Consider the following 17,358-nt stretch of genomic DNA (forward strand, 5'->3'; position numbering starts at 1 on the left):
ATACCTGAAATTACGTTAACAATGTCCAAAATATGCCCTAACAAGATATATTTTTTAAATGCCATAAATTGGAATGGGGATAGTAAAGTCTTTTGACAAAGCAGAAGAAAATTTAAAAGCAGTAAACAGAGATAGATGTCAGATAGATAAATAGATCAATAAATAAACAGAAGGTACTTGGATATAAATAAAGATAGATTTTAGACAGATCAATAGTAGCATGAAATAGACAGAAATAATTAATCATCATTTTCTTCTTAAGGCAAAAGGTAACCCCTTTCCACAGCAAAAATTACCAGGATCACAAGACACACAGAAGAGAAAATACACTCAAAATTCTGCTCCTGTTTACCTTGATGGTGTGCCCGGAAGTGCTTTCCCTGAGAATTCATATGCAATGTTCTTTCTTTCTAAGCCCTTACAAGTCACTCCCGGTGGAGGCTAAAATTGATCAATTTTGCAGAGACCAAAATAGATAAGAAACAGCAGCTAACAAGCTTCCTAGTATCACTGGAATGGCTGGTTGTTGCCATCCTCTTAAACTGCATGAGTAGGTGCAAATGGGGCACCTGCCCCCAGCCTCGCCCTCTCTCTGCCCATCTCAGTTGGAGCACATCCCTGCTGGGCATGCCCAGTTCCATTCAGATAAGGCCATTTTGCCATCTGCTTCCTCAATTCCTGGTGTTACCCACAATTTATTTTCCCCTCATTAATGAATGATGATACAGGATGAGAGGCAGAATCGAGTACTATAGGACAATGCTGTGCACTTTCTCCATTAATCACAAAGAAGCGGCTTCCGTGCTGGTTTAACGCAGCTCCCAGGTTGTGTGAAGCCTGTAAACTTGAGCAATCTTGTTGAACATTGAGCTAGAGTTTAACTCCTCCATATAAGTAGGGTATATATTCTCTTTCTCTCAAGATTATTGTGAGGTAGGAATGAGTAATTCACATGAAAGTACCTAAAAGTCTAGGTGTACATGGTAAGGAGTCACTAAATAGTTATTACACCACTGGTTTAATTAACTCCTCAAACACGTTTTGAGCCTTTTCCATGTATATGTTATGTAATATTATGAGAATATAGAAAAATAAGACAAGATACTGACCTTTCCAAAAGCTCCTACTTTAGCCAAAAATAAATACCTATTCTCCACAATGCATAATCAAATGTGTCAAGAAAGGCATATGAGGGGATTCTTGAAGATGGCGACCAGCAGTAAGGTAGGGAGGGAGAGAGTGTGAGAGCACGAGGGAGTGATAGAGGAGTGTGTGGATGTGTGTGGTGTGTGTGTGTGTGTATGAGCTAGGGACAGTTAGATTCTGCAGGTCTTCTAAGGGGCTGCTAAACCGGGCAGTCTTAGACGGCGGAGCCCTGCTCCCAGCACGGACACTCCTGGGCAGCCAGCACAGGCACAGAACAGAGACCATGCCATCTTAAGAAACAGAGCTGCTTGAGACTAGAATCCTGGCCTCAGAACCACCCAGTCTGGTCTCAGACGCAAACCAGGACACTGCAGCGACTGGGGACAGAGACCTGTGACCACAGCTACAGACCCACAGACACCAAGAATCCAGACACCCCTGCAGCAGATCCCTGTGAGCAACAGAGCCCAACCCCTCCCCACAGGCTCGCGGGCAGCGCCATAGTAACTGATAGATGACCCCTTGACCTAGCCTCAGTGCTACTACAGAAAACATAGACTAAAAGTGCGTGAACACCGGCAACCTGTCCCGCTCAGCACAGACTACAGAAACCTTAGCCTGGGAGCTAATGTGTGAATACTGGGAACTTGTTCCCCACAGCACGGGCCCCGGACCCTGATTCTCCTGGCAGGAGGCAGCACTAAGCACCAGTGACCTGACTGTGTTTCTTATCACCTGCGCCTGGGATCCCAGATCCCCTGTGCATTCACACAAAGAGCCAGTGACTCCAATTCTTGGTGCATGTGCACACAGGGACCCTGATTCTCAATGTGAGGCCACGTGAAGCAACAGAGACTCTGATACTGACTTCTTGGGGAACTTTGACTCCTGGCGCATGCTAGGGGGCTCTGATTTTCAACACACTCCAGGGGGGTCTCTGTTTCAGCACAGTGCACATGGGGTCCTTGATTGTAACTGCGCACACAAGGCACATTGAGCACTGGTAAAGCTAACACTGAGAGAGCCTGGTTGCCACCAACCCACAACAACCATACATCTTAGTGTCAGAGATCTTCAGTGACACTAGGGTGGTGCGAAGCTCCCATTGCAAATGGCCTAAGCCCACACAACTTGACATTTGAACCTTCTGGAGATAGTCAGAATGGGGAGACGACACAACCCCCAGAGGAATGAAAATGAGGAGTCGCCAAGAAAGAAAATAATGAAATTGAAGCATGCAACATGACAGAAAAAGAATTCAGAGTAATGGTTTAATGGTTGTACAATTCATTCACCGGATGGATGGGAAAATCAACAACCTATGTAAGAATCTCAAAGAAATGAAAAGTGATATAGCTACAATCAAAAAACACCATGGAAGGTTTCAAAAGTAGACTAGAAGAAGCAGAGGACCGAATTAGTGAGTTAGAAGATAAGGTAGAGAAAAACAAGCTCAATCTGAACAGCAACTGGAGAAAAAAATTAAAAACCAGGAGGAGAGCATCAGGGAGTTTGGGGACAACATGAAACGAAGTAACATACACATAATAGGACTGCCAGAAGGGCAAGAAGAGCAGGAAGGATTAGAAAATCTAGTTGAAGAAATAATGACAGAAAACTTCCCAGATATGGGGAAGAAAAAAGTTACACAAGTACAGAGAGTCCCAAGCAAGATGAGCCCCAAAAGACCCACACCAAGACATGTCATAATAATGATGGCATATGTACACGACAAAGAGAGAATCTTAAAGGCTGCAAGAGAGGGACAGAGTTATCTACAAAGGATCCCCCATCAGATTATCAAATAATTTGTCAACAGAAACACATCAAGCTGGAAGGGAATGGAAGGAGGTATACAAGTGTTGCAAAGCAAAGGACTGAATCAAAGAATACTTCATCCAGCAAGACTATCAATCAAAATTGAAGGGGAAATCAGGAGCTTTGCAGAAAAAAAATAAGGCTAAGGGAGTTTACCATGACTAATCCAGCAATGCAAGAAATGCTAAAGGGAATGCTGTGAAAGAAGAAATATAAAGGTAAGGAAGAACACAGACACAATAACAGAAATGACTACAAGCAAGTACCTTTCAATAATAACTTTAAATGTAAATGGACTAACTGCTCCAATCAAAAGACATTGAGTGGCTGAATGGATAAAAAGACTTGACCCATATATATGCTGTCTACAAGAGACCCGGCTCAGAACAAGGGACTCACACAGACTCAAAATGTTTTACAGGCAAATGGAAATGAAAAAAAAGAGCTGGGATAGCAATACTGATATCTGACAAAACAGACCTTAAAGTGAAGGCCATAACAAGAGATAAGAAAGGACACTTCATAATACTAAAAGGGCCAATACAACAAGAGGATATAACCCTGATAAACATATATGCACCCAATGCATGAGCACCAAATACATAAAAAACCTCCTGGAAGACAACAAGGGAGAGATCAACAACTACACAATCATAGTAGGGGACTTAAACACACCACTGACATTACTGGATAAATCCTTTACCAAAAAAATATCAGCAAAGACACAGCAATCCTAAATGACTCACTAGATCAGATGGACTTAATTGACATCTTCAGAACATTTCACCACAAAGCCACGGAATGTACGTTCTACTCAAGTACACATAGGACATTTTCAAAAATAGACCACATATTGCGTCACAAGCAAAGTCTCCCCAAATTGAAGAAAATTGAAATCACACTGGGCATCTTCTCAGACCACAATGGCATAATATTAGAAATAAACTACAATAAAAACAATCCAAAATACTCAAACACTTGGAAGCTGAATACCATGCTATTAAATAATGATTGGGTTACCAATGAGATCAAAGAAGAAATTAAAAACACCGTGGAAACTAATGACAACAAAAACATAACAATTCAAAATCTATGGGACACAATGAAAGCAGTCCTGAGAGGGAAGTTTATAGCACTACAGGCCTATCTCAAAAAAAACAAACAACAAGAAAAAATGATAGTAAATCATCTAACTCTACAACTCAAAGAATTGAAAGAGAGCAACAAGAAAAGCCCAGAGTGAGCAGAAAGGAGATAATAAAGATCAGAACAGAAATAAATGACATAAAGATCAAAAAACAATACAAAAGATCAATGAAACCAAGAGCTGGTTCTTTGAAAGGATAAACAAGATTGATAAACCTCTAGCCAGGCTCACCAAGAAGCAAAGAGAGAAGACTCAAATAAACAAAGTCAGAAATGAAAGAGGCGAAATAACAACAGACCCAACAGAAATTCAAATAATTGTTAAAAAATACTGTGAACAACTCTACTCTAATAAAATAGACAACCTGGAGCAAATGGACACATTCCTAGAAAAATACAATCTTCCAAAACTCAATCTGGAAGATTCTAAAAATCTCAATAGGCCAATAACTATGGTAGAAATTGAAGCAGTCATCAAAAAGCTCCCAGCAAACAAAAGGCCCAGGCCAGACAGCTTCACAGGGGAGTTTTACCAAACATTCAAGGAAGAACTAAAACCTATCCACCTCAGACTATTCCAAAAAATTCAAGAGAAAGGAACACTTCCCAGCTCATTCTATGAAGCCAGCATCACCCTAATACCAAAACCAGATAGAGACAACACAATGAAAGAGAATTACAGGCCAATATCCCTCATGAACATAGATGCCAAAATACTCAACAAAATTCTAGCAAATTGGATCCAGCAATACATCAGAAAGATCATACACCATGACCAAGTAGGATTTATCCCAGGGATGCAAGGATGGTACAATATCCGCAAATCAATAAACGTGATACATCACATAAACAAACTGACAGACAAAAATCACATGGTCATATCAATTGACGCAGGAAAAGCATTTGACAAAATCCAACACCCATTTTTGATAAAAGCTCTCAGCAAGGTAGGAATAGAAGGATCATACCTCAACATAATAAAAGCCATATATGACAAACCCACAGCCAACATCATAATCAATGGGCAAAAACTAAAACCATTTCCCCTAAGAACAGGAACAAGACAAGGATGCCCCCTCTCACCACTCCTGTTCAACATAGTACTGGAAGTACTAGCCATTGTGATCAGGCAAGAAGAAGAAATTAAAGGCATCCAAATTGGAAACGAAGAAGTAAAACTGTCCTTATTTGCAGATGACATGATATTGTACATAGAAAACCCTAAAGACTCCATCAAAAAATTATTAGACTTAATAAATGAATTCGGCAATGTAGCAGGATACAAAATTAATGCCAAGAAATCTAAGGCATTTCTTTACACCAATAGTGAACTTACAGAATAGGAGACTAAAAAAGCAATCCCATTTACCATCGCACCAAAAAATTAAGCTACCTAGGAATAAACTTAACTAAGGAGGTGAAAGACTTATGTGTGAAAAACTACAGGACGTTGAAAAAAGATATAGAGGAAGACATAAACAGATGGAAGAACATACCATGTTCATGGATTGGTAGAATCAACATCTTCAAAATGTCCATACTACCCAAAGCAATCTATAGATTCAGTGCAATCCCCATTAAATTACCAACAGCATATTTCACAGATCTAGAATGAACATTTCAAAATTTCATCTAGAATAAAAAAAGACCTCGAATAGCTATAGCAATCCTGAGAAAGAAGAACAAAGTAGGAGGGATCTCAATACCAGATATCAAGCTGTATTACAAAGCCACTGTTCTTAAAACACCTTGGTACTGGCACAAGAACAGACATATAGATCAATGGAATAGAATAGAGAGCCCAGAAATCGACCCAAACCACTATACCCAATTAATATTCGACAAAAGAGGCCAGAGCATACAGTGGAGTCAAGACAGTCTCTTCAATAAATGGTGTTGGGAATATTGGACAGATACATGCAAAAAGATGAAAATAGACCACCAACTGACCCCATTCACAAAAATAAACTCAAAATGGATAAAGGACATAAACATAAGACGGGAAACCATAAAAATACTAGAGGATTACACAGGCAGCGAAATCGCAAACATATGCCGAAGGAATTTCTTCTCTGATACTGCTCCTAGGGCAATGGAAACTAAAGAGAAAATATACAAATGGGACTACATCAAAATAAAAAGCTTTTGCACAGCAAAGGAAACCATCAGCAAAACAACAAGAAAACCCACAGCATGGGAGAACATATTTGCCAATGATATCATTGACAAGGGTTTAATCTCCAACATATACAGGGAACTCATGCAACTTAACAAAAGGAAGATAAACAATCCAATTAAAAAATGGTCAATGGACCTAAATAGAAAGAGGACATACAGAAGGCCGAAAGACATATGAAAACATGCTCAAAGTCACTAATTATAGGAGAGATGCAAATCAAAACGACTATGCGGTATCACCTCACACCTGTCAGAATGGCTATCATCAACAAATCATCAAACAACAAGTGTTGGAGAGGATGTGGAGAAAAAGGAACCCTTCTGCACTGCTGGTGGGAATGCAGACTGGTGCAGCCACTGTGGAAAACAGTATGGAGTTTCCTCAAAAAACTAAAAATAGAACTCCCATATGACCCAGTGATCCCACTTCTAGGAATATATCCCAAGAAACCAGAAACACCAATCAGAAAGGATATATGCACCCCTATGTTCATAGCAGCATAATTCACCATAGCTAAGATTTGGAAACTGCCTAAGTGCCCATCAGCAGATGAGTGGATTAGAAAACAGTGGTATATCTACACAATGGAATACTACGCTGCAGTAAAAAAGAAGGAACTCTTGCCATTTGCAACAGAATGGATGGAACTGGAGAGCATTTTGCTAAGTGAAATTAGCCAGTCAGAGAAAGATAAATACCACATGATCTCACTCATTTGTGGAATATAGAGAACTACATAGACTGATTAACAGGGACACATCCAAAGACAGAAACAGCAATCAGACTATCATTCCCCAGAGGGAAAGTAGGGGAGGGGGAGGGTAAGGGGAAGAGATCAACCAAAGGACTTATATGCATGCATATAAGCCAAACCAATGGACATGGACAACAAGGGGATGAGAAAATGAGTGTGTGTGTGTGTGTGGGGGGGGGGGGGTGGAAAGGTTGGGGGTTAATGGGGTGATGAGGACACATTTGTAATACCTTAACCAATAAAGAAATTTAAAAAAATAAATAAATAAAGTTAACAATCCTGAAAAAAAAAGAAAGAAAAAAAAGAAAGGCATATGTGTGATTTGAGTGTGAAAATAAGAAGAGAGAAAGAAGGGGCAGAAAAACTACTTTTAAAAAATGATGGCTGCATTTTTTGAAGTTTAATGAAAATCCTCACCCACTGATGCAAAAAAAACCTCAACGAAGCTGAAACAGGAACATACAAAGAAAACTATACCAAACACATCATAGTCAAATTGTAGGGAAATCAAAGATAAAAAGAAAATCTTTAAAGAATCCAGAGGAAAAAAATACTCATTACAGGAAAACAAACATAAGAAAAGTTTCTGACTTCTGAGCAGAAATAATCCAAGCAAAGACTATGAATAATATCTTTCAATTGCTCACAGAGATAAAAAAAAACAACACACTCTCAACTAAAAATTCTTTATTTAGTAAAAATATTCTTAAAAACTGAAGACAAAATAAAGACATATTCAGATAAACAAAAGTGGAGAAAATTCATAGCCAGCAAATTCACACTACATGAAATAATAAAGGAAGTTCTTCAGGCTGAAGAGAAATAATACCAGAGGGAAAGACAGATCTACAGGAATAAATGAAGAACATAGGGAATGGTAAAATTGTGGGGAAATATAATGGACTCCTTTTTTTCTGTAATGTCTTTAAAATAGAAGAAAAATAAGGTATTATGGTCGGTAATGTAACAATATACACCAAATATTTAACAAAAGTTGTACAGAGGAAGGAGGGAAATAAATGAACATATACTATTCTAAGGCTCTCAAACTAAACATGAACTAGTATGATATCAGGTTACAATAGACTGTGAGAGGTTAGAACACATATTGTAAGGCCTTGGGTAACTACTAAAAAAAAATGAATAAAACAAATGGGCTGGCTTATTTCACTTAGCCTGATACTCTACAAGTCCCTCCATGCTATCTCAAAGGGTAAGAGATTGTTCTTTTTTACTGCTGCACAGTATTCCATGGTGTAAATGTACAACAGCTTTTTTAGCCACTCATCTACTGACGGGCACTTAAGGCCAAGGTGCTTTGGAAATACCAGGGAGAGGTGCTTGGCAAGTCCTGGGGCTTCACAGGATGCTTCCTGCCCATGTGCCATTAGTATGTTGTGGACCAACATTCACGAGAATAAGACCACCGACTCCAAATAGGTCTTAAACAGCAAGCAAGGATTTATTGAACTGGCCAGTGACTTCCACAGGCTTTCTCTTCCTGCAGCAGCCCCGAGCTTTGTGCTCAACAAGCTTTTATACACAGAAACCACAAACGTCCTTGATTTACAGTTACAAGGGTCTAATCAGGACATTGACGCGCAGATGTCTGGGAGTGGGAAACTTAGAGATATGCCTGGTTACCTATCCTTCACCCTATCCTTGTTAAAATTTTTTACTGACATTCAATTCACCACAGTAGGTGAGGCCCAGAACAATGATAGAGGTTTGGGTGGTGAGTGGAGTGGGAGAGCTGTGTAAACAGATAGAACATCATGGGAAAAGGCTGGGAGATAGTGTAACAGGACAACCAAAGGGTCTGGGCTGCCTGTAACTACTTGAGCCACTTCAGCAGAGACAGGGTTGAATCATATATGAGTGTTTATTCCTATAATGCCAGCAGTATGGGAGAGCAACAGGTCATCCACAAAAATCTGCTTTGCAGCCCCCTATAACCCAGCTGCTTGTCTGTGGTAAAACAAAGATTACCTGGGGAAGGAGAGATTACAGGCATGGAGAAGTAGGAGGCTGGGGTGGGACTCCATTGTTTGGGCAACAAAGTTGTTAATCTTTCCATGATAATAAGCTGTTCTTGAATGAGAATGGACCACATTCCAAGGCTAACTCCCTGATCCAAGACTGACTCCCAGGTCCCAGGGGCATACAACTCTTAGCCAGGTCAGAATGTCCTTTCTTGAACCAACACAAGGCAATCATGGTTAACAGAGCAAAATTAGTATTTCCCATAACCATAACTAATCCCCCAATATTCTATTTTTTCCCCCCTCTAACCATAGCAGCAGCCTCTGTCTCTCCTTTGATCTTTTGACCTGCCTTTGACCTTCCTACACAGATTTCTTCCTAGAGCAGTGGTGTCCCTGGCTCTCTCAATCCGGGGAGAGAAAAGATGATTGGATCTCTTCACTAGCCGATCAAGCCCTCCTAGCGCCATACACCAGCTGCACTCACATTCCTAGGTTCTCCTTGACCCACCAGACACACATGTACCCTTGGAGACCATCCCTCAAAACCCCATCAATACAGGATCCTAAAAGAAGAGTCTTTACACCCATTACCCGGTTACATACAAATAATAATATAGGACTATTTTTCAAAGGAGGGATTGGGAAATTTAAGTGTTTAAATGATCCAAGTCGGTGTCTGTGGCAGACACCCCTCTATCAAATAAACCACCCAAATGTCAATTCCTGACAAAAGGCAAATCAAATTCTTCCCAGGGCACTAAGAGGACCCTCCAAAGGTGAGAGTGTTTCTCTGGTAGGAATCCAGGAAAGTGGAGAGAAGGAATCTAGCTGCTCTCAACATGAGAATGGAAGCCTGTCTGAATGGGCAGGGCCAGTCTCAGCCCATGGGAAAATTATGTTCATAGTGGGCAGATCCTGTGAAGTTTTTTTTTTTTTTTTTTTTTTTGAGGGTATCCATTCACCCAAGGTACTGGCAAGGTTAGTCACTTGAAAGTGAAGAACTGAGGTCAACTGAAAGTGAAGAACTCCAGTCCATCCTTGCTCACATGTAAGAGTCCATTCCTAGCAGGGGCCTGAGAGATTTGGCAGAGGCTGGGTGAAGGCTGAGCATAGAAGAGATTTCCCTTATGGAGTTCAAGGTCAAGTCAACCTACAGTCAATAACTCTGCTCTAAACTATAATAAAATACCGCTCAACACTCCATAGGATGGCTATAATATATTTTTTTTAAAAGCATTCATGAGAATGTTTAAAAATTGGACCCCTCGTACAATGCTGGTGAAAATGTAAAATAGGGGGCCACGATGGAAAACGTTTTTGGCAGTTCCTCAACATGCTAAGCATAGAGTTACCAGATGACCCAGAAGTTCCACTTCTAGGTACATACCCAAAAGAAATGGAAACATGTTCACACAAAAACTTGTACACAATGTTCATAGAGGCGTTATTCAAAGGAGCTTCAAACTAGAAACAACCCAAATATTCATCAACTGATGAATGGGTAAACAAAATGTGGTATAGCCATATACTAGAATATAGCATACATAAAACTTTAAAATGTTATGCTAAGTGAAAGAAGCCAGTCACAAAAGACCAGATATTATGACTGCATTTATGTGAAATGTCCCTCCCTCCCCTCCCCATAGGCATATCCCTGGAGGCATATCCATACAGAATGCAGATTAGTGACTGCCTGGGGCTAGGGTGGGAGGACAGGGAGGGGGCACTGGGAAAGGGAGGCAACTGTTACTGGTTATGGGTTTAAAGTCCTACAATTGGCTCCTCTCTGAGGGGGCGTGGCTAGGCCCTGGGGGGCGTGACTCTCAGGCTGGATGAGCCAGCTTAAAGCCCTGATGAGGCCCAGGGGCCCACACTGTGGTGGCTGTTACTCCTGGTGGCATGGAGGAGTGCGCTTGCCTCTGTGTCGTGGGCTCTTCGCGGGGATGTCGGTGTCGTCAGAAGCGCCAGCGCCCAGCTGAGACAGCAGCGGCTGAAGGCAAGCGGTGTCGTCAGGAGTGCCAGGGCCGAGCTGAGAAAGCAGCAGCCGAGGGCAAGCGGGGCCCGGCCCCCGCAGAAAAGCACATGGAGGCGGATGCGGCAGCGGGGTGCTGTGCGGGGAGGGGAGGAATCGCGAGCCCCATGCCGCCCCCGCACTGCTCGCTGCAGGACCTGCCGGTGGAGATGCTGGTGGAGATCTTCGCCTCGCTCCCCGGCACAGATCTGCCCAGCCTGGCCCTGACCTGCACCAAATTCCACCGCATCCTGCACACCGACAGCATCTGGAGACGGCGCTGCCGCGAGGAGTTTGGCATTTGTGAAAACTTGCAGAATCTGGAGACGATAGGTTTGTCTTATCGAGAAGTCTATGCGAAGCTGTTCCACCCATACAGACACATTTTGGGATTGTGGCAGCTAGATACTGAGGGCTATAGAACACTGCTGAATGTCGGGGTGGACGGCTTATGCATTACTGGTTGGACGTACGGGCCTTGCCTTAACACCCATGTGGATGGCCCAATGCAATTCAAGCCCGCGTTCAGAATTCACCTGACGGAGCGGAAATCAGCCGCGGTGGAGTGCATGGAAGGCCGCCACAGCAGGCCCCACAGCCGCCACGTGCAGATTCGGAAGGACAGGTTCACCACCCAGTGCAACAAGACAGACCACCTTAAGGATTTACCAAGGCAGCTTAGGGACGAATGGGGGCGGGTGCTGGTGCAGGAGGACAGACAGCAGTATGACTGCCTGACCTTCCGCCGCCTCTACCTCCCGCCGAGCCACCCGGACGACCTCATCAGGCCAGGCCTCTTCCAAGCCAACTGCAATGCCTATGGCCTATCGATTGCCATGCTCAGCTTCCATGGGAAATATGCCAGGGTCACGAAGGTCACGGGAATAACCAAGACATTAGCGTTAGAGATCCACCTCATGCACCGCATCCAGCTGCCAGATGGCAAGATCTTCCGCAACTTCCACAAGCTCTCCCGCTTGGTCCAGGAGATTGACGAGCAGGTGATCCGGGAGCAGCAGCAGCGGCAAGAAGACGGGACTGAGGAAAGCGAGGGCCATGGCTGGCAGAGCCCTACCCAGCCCAGCGTCAGAGAGTCCGGGGCTGCAGCTTTGGAGGAGCAGCCTGTCCCGTTTGTTCTGCCTGTGGGCGTGCACTCAAGAGACCACAACTACCCCCGAACCTGCAGGATGTGTTTCTACGGCGTGGACACTGCTACTTTTACTGTTAACTTTTATGGCTTCGCCGACACCAGGCGCTACCCTGGAGTCTTCATCCTGTTCGATGAGAACCACTTCGGGTTCATCTGGCCTGAGGTGAATTACTTCATCCTGTTCGGCAGAGTCCAGAACACCTTCCAGAATGTGGAAGCACCATCCCCGCAGGCCTTCCTGGAGATGCTCAAGAACATGCAGTCCGGACCCCCTGGGAGGAGCAGCTTGCATGCACTTTGAAGATTTGACCTTCTGACCAGGTTACCCACCTTGGTTTGTTTTTTAAATCCTCACCCGGGGATATTTTCCCATTGATGTTTAGAGAGAGTGGGGGAGAGAGGGAAAGACAGAAATATTGATGTGAGGGAAACACATCAGTTGGTTGCCTCCTGCCCAAGCCCGGACCAGGGCCAGGCTGGGTAGGAGCCAGCAACCGAGGTAGAAATAAACCTTAGACCAGTGGTCTCAACCTCCCTAATGCCGCGACTCTTTAATACAGTTCCTGATGTTGTGGTGACCCCCAATTTCATTGTTACAAATTGAACATAATTAAAGCATAGTGACTAATCACAAAAACAATATGTAATCATATATGTGTTTTCCCATGGTCTCAACCTGTGAAAGGGTCGTTCGACCCCCCCTCAAAGGGGCCGTGACCCACAGGTTGAGAACCACTACTTTAGACCTTTCCATCTGCAGGTCCAGGCTCTATCCACTGAGCCAAACCAGCTAGGAAGGAAAGATCCTAAAATTAGATAGTGGTAATTGTTAGATTGTACAACTCTGAATATAATAAAAACCACTGAATTGTACATTTTAAAATGGTGGGTTTTATAGTATGTGAATTACATCTCAATAAAGCTGTTATTAAAAATAAAAAAAATAAAAAACAAATGGGCTAACAAAAGTAGAGAAAGCAAAATGGGACAATAAAAATACTGATTATTCTAAAATAGGCTAGAAACATAGGAACAAAGAACATTGAAAACAAATAGAAAATAAATAGCAAAATGGTAGATTTAAACTCCGCAATATGAATAATTGCATTAAATATAAATGTGTACATAAAATAATTAAAAAATATGGACTTTCAAACTGGATAAAAGGGGAAATAGAACTATAAAAGACACAGTTAAATATAAAGGTACAGGTAGTGGAAGGGGAAAGGACTAAAGAACATATACCATGCAAATGTAAACATGCAAAAGCTTGTTTGGCTATATTAGTATCAAAGTGAAATTTAAAGCAAGGATATTACAGAAAATTAGAAAAAGATGTTTGATAATGATAAATGTGTCAGTTCATAAAAAGACATAGCAAAAGTTAACAAGTATGTACCCAACAACAGAGCTTCAAATATATGGAGTCAAACCTGATCCAAATAGAAGGAAAAATGGAGAAACACACAATTATAGTTGGAGAAGTAGACAGGAAAGCAGTAAGGATGTGGAAAACTGAAATAGCTCTATCAATCACTTTGACCTATGTGACATTAGTAGAATATGTCACCCAACCAGAGCAGAGAATACACATTCTTTTCCAGTACATATAGGACATTCATCAATGTGAATCATACAAACTATATCAAGTCTTTGTACTTTTGTTTCAAAGAAACAAAATTACACACAATATGCTTTCTCATCGTAGTGAAATATAAAGCAGAGAAATAACACCACAATTTTTTCTTTGAAAATATTAATTGGTAAGCCTGTGGAAAGACAAATTTTTAAAAAAGAAATGTGCTATCAAGCTACAAAGAAAACATGGAGGAACCTAAAATGCATATTGCTAAGTGAAATAAACCAATCTGAAAAGACTACATACTTAATGACTCCAAATATATGACATCCTGGAAAAAGCAAAACAATAGAGGTAGTATAAAGGTCAGTGATTGCCAAGTGTTTAGAGGAAGGAAAGGAGAGATGAATAGGTGGAACACAGGGAAATTTTAGGGCAGTGAAACTACACTGTATGGTACCTTCAGGGTGGATATGGATCATTACACATTTGTCAAAACCCATAGAAAGTACAATACATAGCGTGAGCCCTAATGTAAACTGTGAACTTTAGTCAATAATAATGTATCAATATTGGCTCATCATTGTTAACAGGGGAATGACATTGATGCAAGCTGTTAATAATAGTGCGAAATTGGAGGGAGTATATAGGAACTCTTTACTTAACACTAATTTTTTATTAAACCTAAAACTTCTCAAAAATAAAGTCTAGCCCTAGCAGGTTTGGCTCAATGGATAGAGTGTTGGCCTGTGAACTGAAAGGTCCCAGGTTCAATTCCTGTCAAGGGCACATACCCAGATTGCAGGCTCCATCCCCAGTAGGAGGTGTGCAGGAGGCAACCAATCAATGATTCTCTATCATCACTGATGTTTCTATCTCTCTCTCCCTCTCCCTTCCTCTCTGAAATCAATAAAAAAATTAAGTCTATTTTTAAACAGTAAAGATAAAACACAAATTACTAGTATCATGAGAAAAAGAAGAAATATGATGACAAGTTTTATACATATTTAAAATAATAAGGGAATAGTATGAAAACTTTATGCCACTAAAATTGACAGCATACATAAAATGGGCAAATTCCTTGAAAGATACAAATTACTGGAGCTAAAACAAGAAGAAATGGAAACTATAAATAGCCCTGTATCAGTTAAGGAACTGGGATCTATAATTCAAAGCCTTCCCAGATGGCTTTATATATTCTATCAAATATTTTTTAAATAAACGTTACCAATATTACAGAAAATATTTCCAAAAATAGAAAGTGAAAGAACACTTCTCAGCTTCTTTTATATGGTTGCATAACTCTGAATTTATAAGCTGACAAAGGCATTACAAGAAAAAAAATTACTGGCCAAAAATTTAAAGAAAATATTAGTAAATAATATTCAGTAATATTTGATCATATGGAATTTGTACCCAGGAATGTAAAGTTGGTTTAACACTCAAAAACCAATCAACTCAATTAATCACAGTAAGAAAATAAAGGAGAAAAACCAAATGATCATCTCAATAGATACAAAAAAATTAACTTGACATAATTCAACATCAGCAAACACAATTCAACTCAGTAAAGCAACAATAGAGATTTCTCAAGCTGATAGAGGTCATCTATATTTTTTAAAAAAATAGAGCTATTTAATGGTGAAAAACTAAATACTTTCCCTCTCAGATCAGCAACAAGACAAGAATGTTCTCACCACTACTGTTCCGCATTGTATAGAAGGTACGAGCAAGTGCAGCCAGGCAAGAAAAATAAATGAAAACATCAGATTGTAAACAAGAACATAAGCCAGTATTTATTCACAAACAACATGATTATTTGTAGAAAATCTTAAGGAATCCACATATCAAAAAAGGCTACAAGCATAAGTGAGTTTAGCAATTATGTTTACTAGTAAAAGGTCAGCATGCAAAAATGTATTGAATTCCTATATACTAGAAATTAAAAATTAAATTGGAAAAGAATGCTCTTAATAATAGTACCCATGATATTAAATGCAAACATTTACATTTAGATTACCAAATATGTGCAAGACCTGAACATTGAAAATTACAAAATACTGAAAGAAATTAAAGATAACAAATAAATGGGAAGATATATATCATGTTCAAGAATTGAATGTTTTAATGATAAGATGTTATGTTCATATATTGAAGTCCTGACCCCCTATACCTCAGAATGTGACCCTATTTGGAGATCAAGCATTTAAAGAGGTAATTAGGTGCCCTACCTGGTTTGGCTCAGTGGATGGAGCGCTGGCCTGCAGACTGAAGGGTATATACCTTGATTGTGGGCACATCCCCAGTGGGGAGTGTGCAGGAGGCAGCTGAATTGATGTTTCTCTCTCATCAATGTTTCTAACTCTCTTTCCCTCACCCTTTCTCTCTTTAAAAAATCAATAAAATCCATTTTTTTAAAAAAACAAAAAATAAAGAGGTAATTAGGTAAAATAAAGTCATATGGGTGGGCCATAATATAATACAATAGGTGTCTTTATAAAAAGGAGAAATCTGGACACAGACAGCACACCAACCCAGAGGTGACTATGTGAGGACACGAGAAGGCAGCCATATACAAGCCTAGGGAAGAGACCTAAGAAAATGACCCATTGAGAAAAAACCTAGATGGTGGCATAGGTAAACACCAGAAATTGCTGCCTCCCACAAGAAATTCAAAAATACTACTAAAAGACAAAACGGACATCATCCAGAACTACAGGAAGGCTGGCTGAGTGGAAATTCTACAACTAGAAGGAAAGAGAAAAGCACACTGAGACTCAGAGGAGCTGCAGAGGTGGGGTACAGAGGTACAGAGGTACAGAGGTACAGGCGGCAAGGGCTGTCGACTGAGGACGAGGCTGTCTCTTTGACTCAGGAGGGAGTCACAAGCCCCCGACTGCTCTGAACTCCAGTTCTGGGAAGTCTCTGGGGACCCGGACTCGTGCAGGGAGAGACTGGATGGTCTGGCAGCAGGCAGAACTCAGAACTCAAGGGCAGCTTTCTCTTGGGAGATGCTTGCAGCAATTACCAGGACACTGAGAGGCGGGGCCCCTTAGGGCAGGGCTGAGGATCAGCCATAGCTGCTTGCTCCACCCTGTTGACCTCCTGAGACCCCGCCCCACCCAAGCTGCAGCAGAGGCTTTTGCATATGAATACCCTGGCCCTTTGCAATCTGAAAATTACCTAACAAACTACAGCTGGGCCAGACAGACCCAGAACTTTCAAGAGAAGACCCAAGATCCCACAGCAGCTTACATTGCTTCAAAGCTGGGCCTCATTTGGGCACCTCCAAGCCCCAAACAAGGAAGGGGAATCTGTAGATCTCTTCGTAGCTCCTGCTGGGTAGCCTCAGGCAGAGGCTAAATTAGCACCTCCTTAGATCAAAGAACCAGTGTACCCAGTGGTCAGAGTGGGACCATTCAGATTACAACTCCTCAGATCCATAAGGGACACACTCAGGGGGCAGACTCAGTGAGCACCAAAGCCCCACTGAAGCAAGTCTTTTTTTTTTTTTTTTTTTTTTTTTTTTATCTTGGACAACAAGTGTCAAAACCCTGTGGATGTATAGGGTAAAACAAGATTGGTCAGGA

The 17,358-nt window shown here is 41.3% G+C and overlaps 1 protein-coding gene across 1 annotated transcript; it reads left to right on the forward strand.

The window, feature by feature from the left end:
* Positions 1-9,874: 9,874 nt before the first annotated feature.
* LOC308516844 (F-box only protein 31-like) lies at positions 9,875-12,490 on the forward strand (the record flags this gene model as incomplete). Its single annotated transcript, XM_081087970.1, has 1 exon — positions 9,875-12,490. Exon 1 carries the CDS (start codon positions 10,928-10,930, stop codon positions 12,488-12,490), a length of 1,563 nt encoding a protein of 520 aa, XP_080944096.1. The 5' UTR covers positions 9,875-10,927.
* Between the last annotated feature and the right edge of the window lie 4,868 nt (positions 12,491-17,358).

Source organism: Myotis nattereri (assembly GCF_964212035.1).
Source record: "Myotis nattereri genome assembly, chromosome: 3".
Lineage (NCBI taxonomy): Eukaryota > Metazoa > Chordata > Mammalia > Chiroptera > Vespertilionidae > Myotis > Myotis nattereri.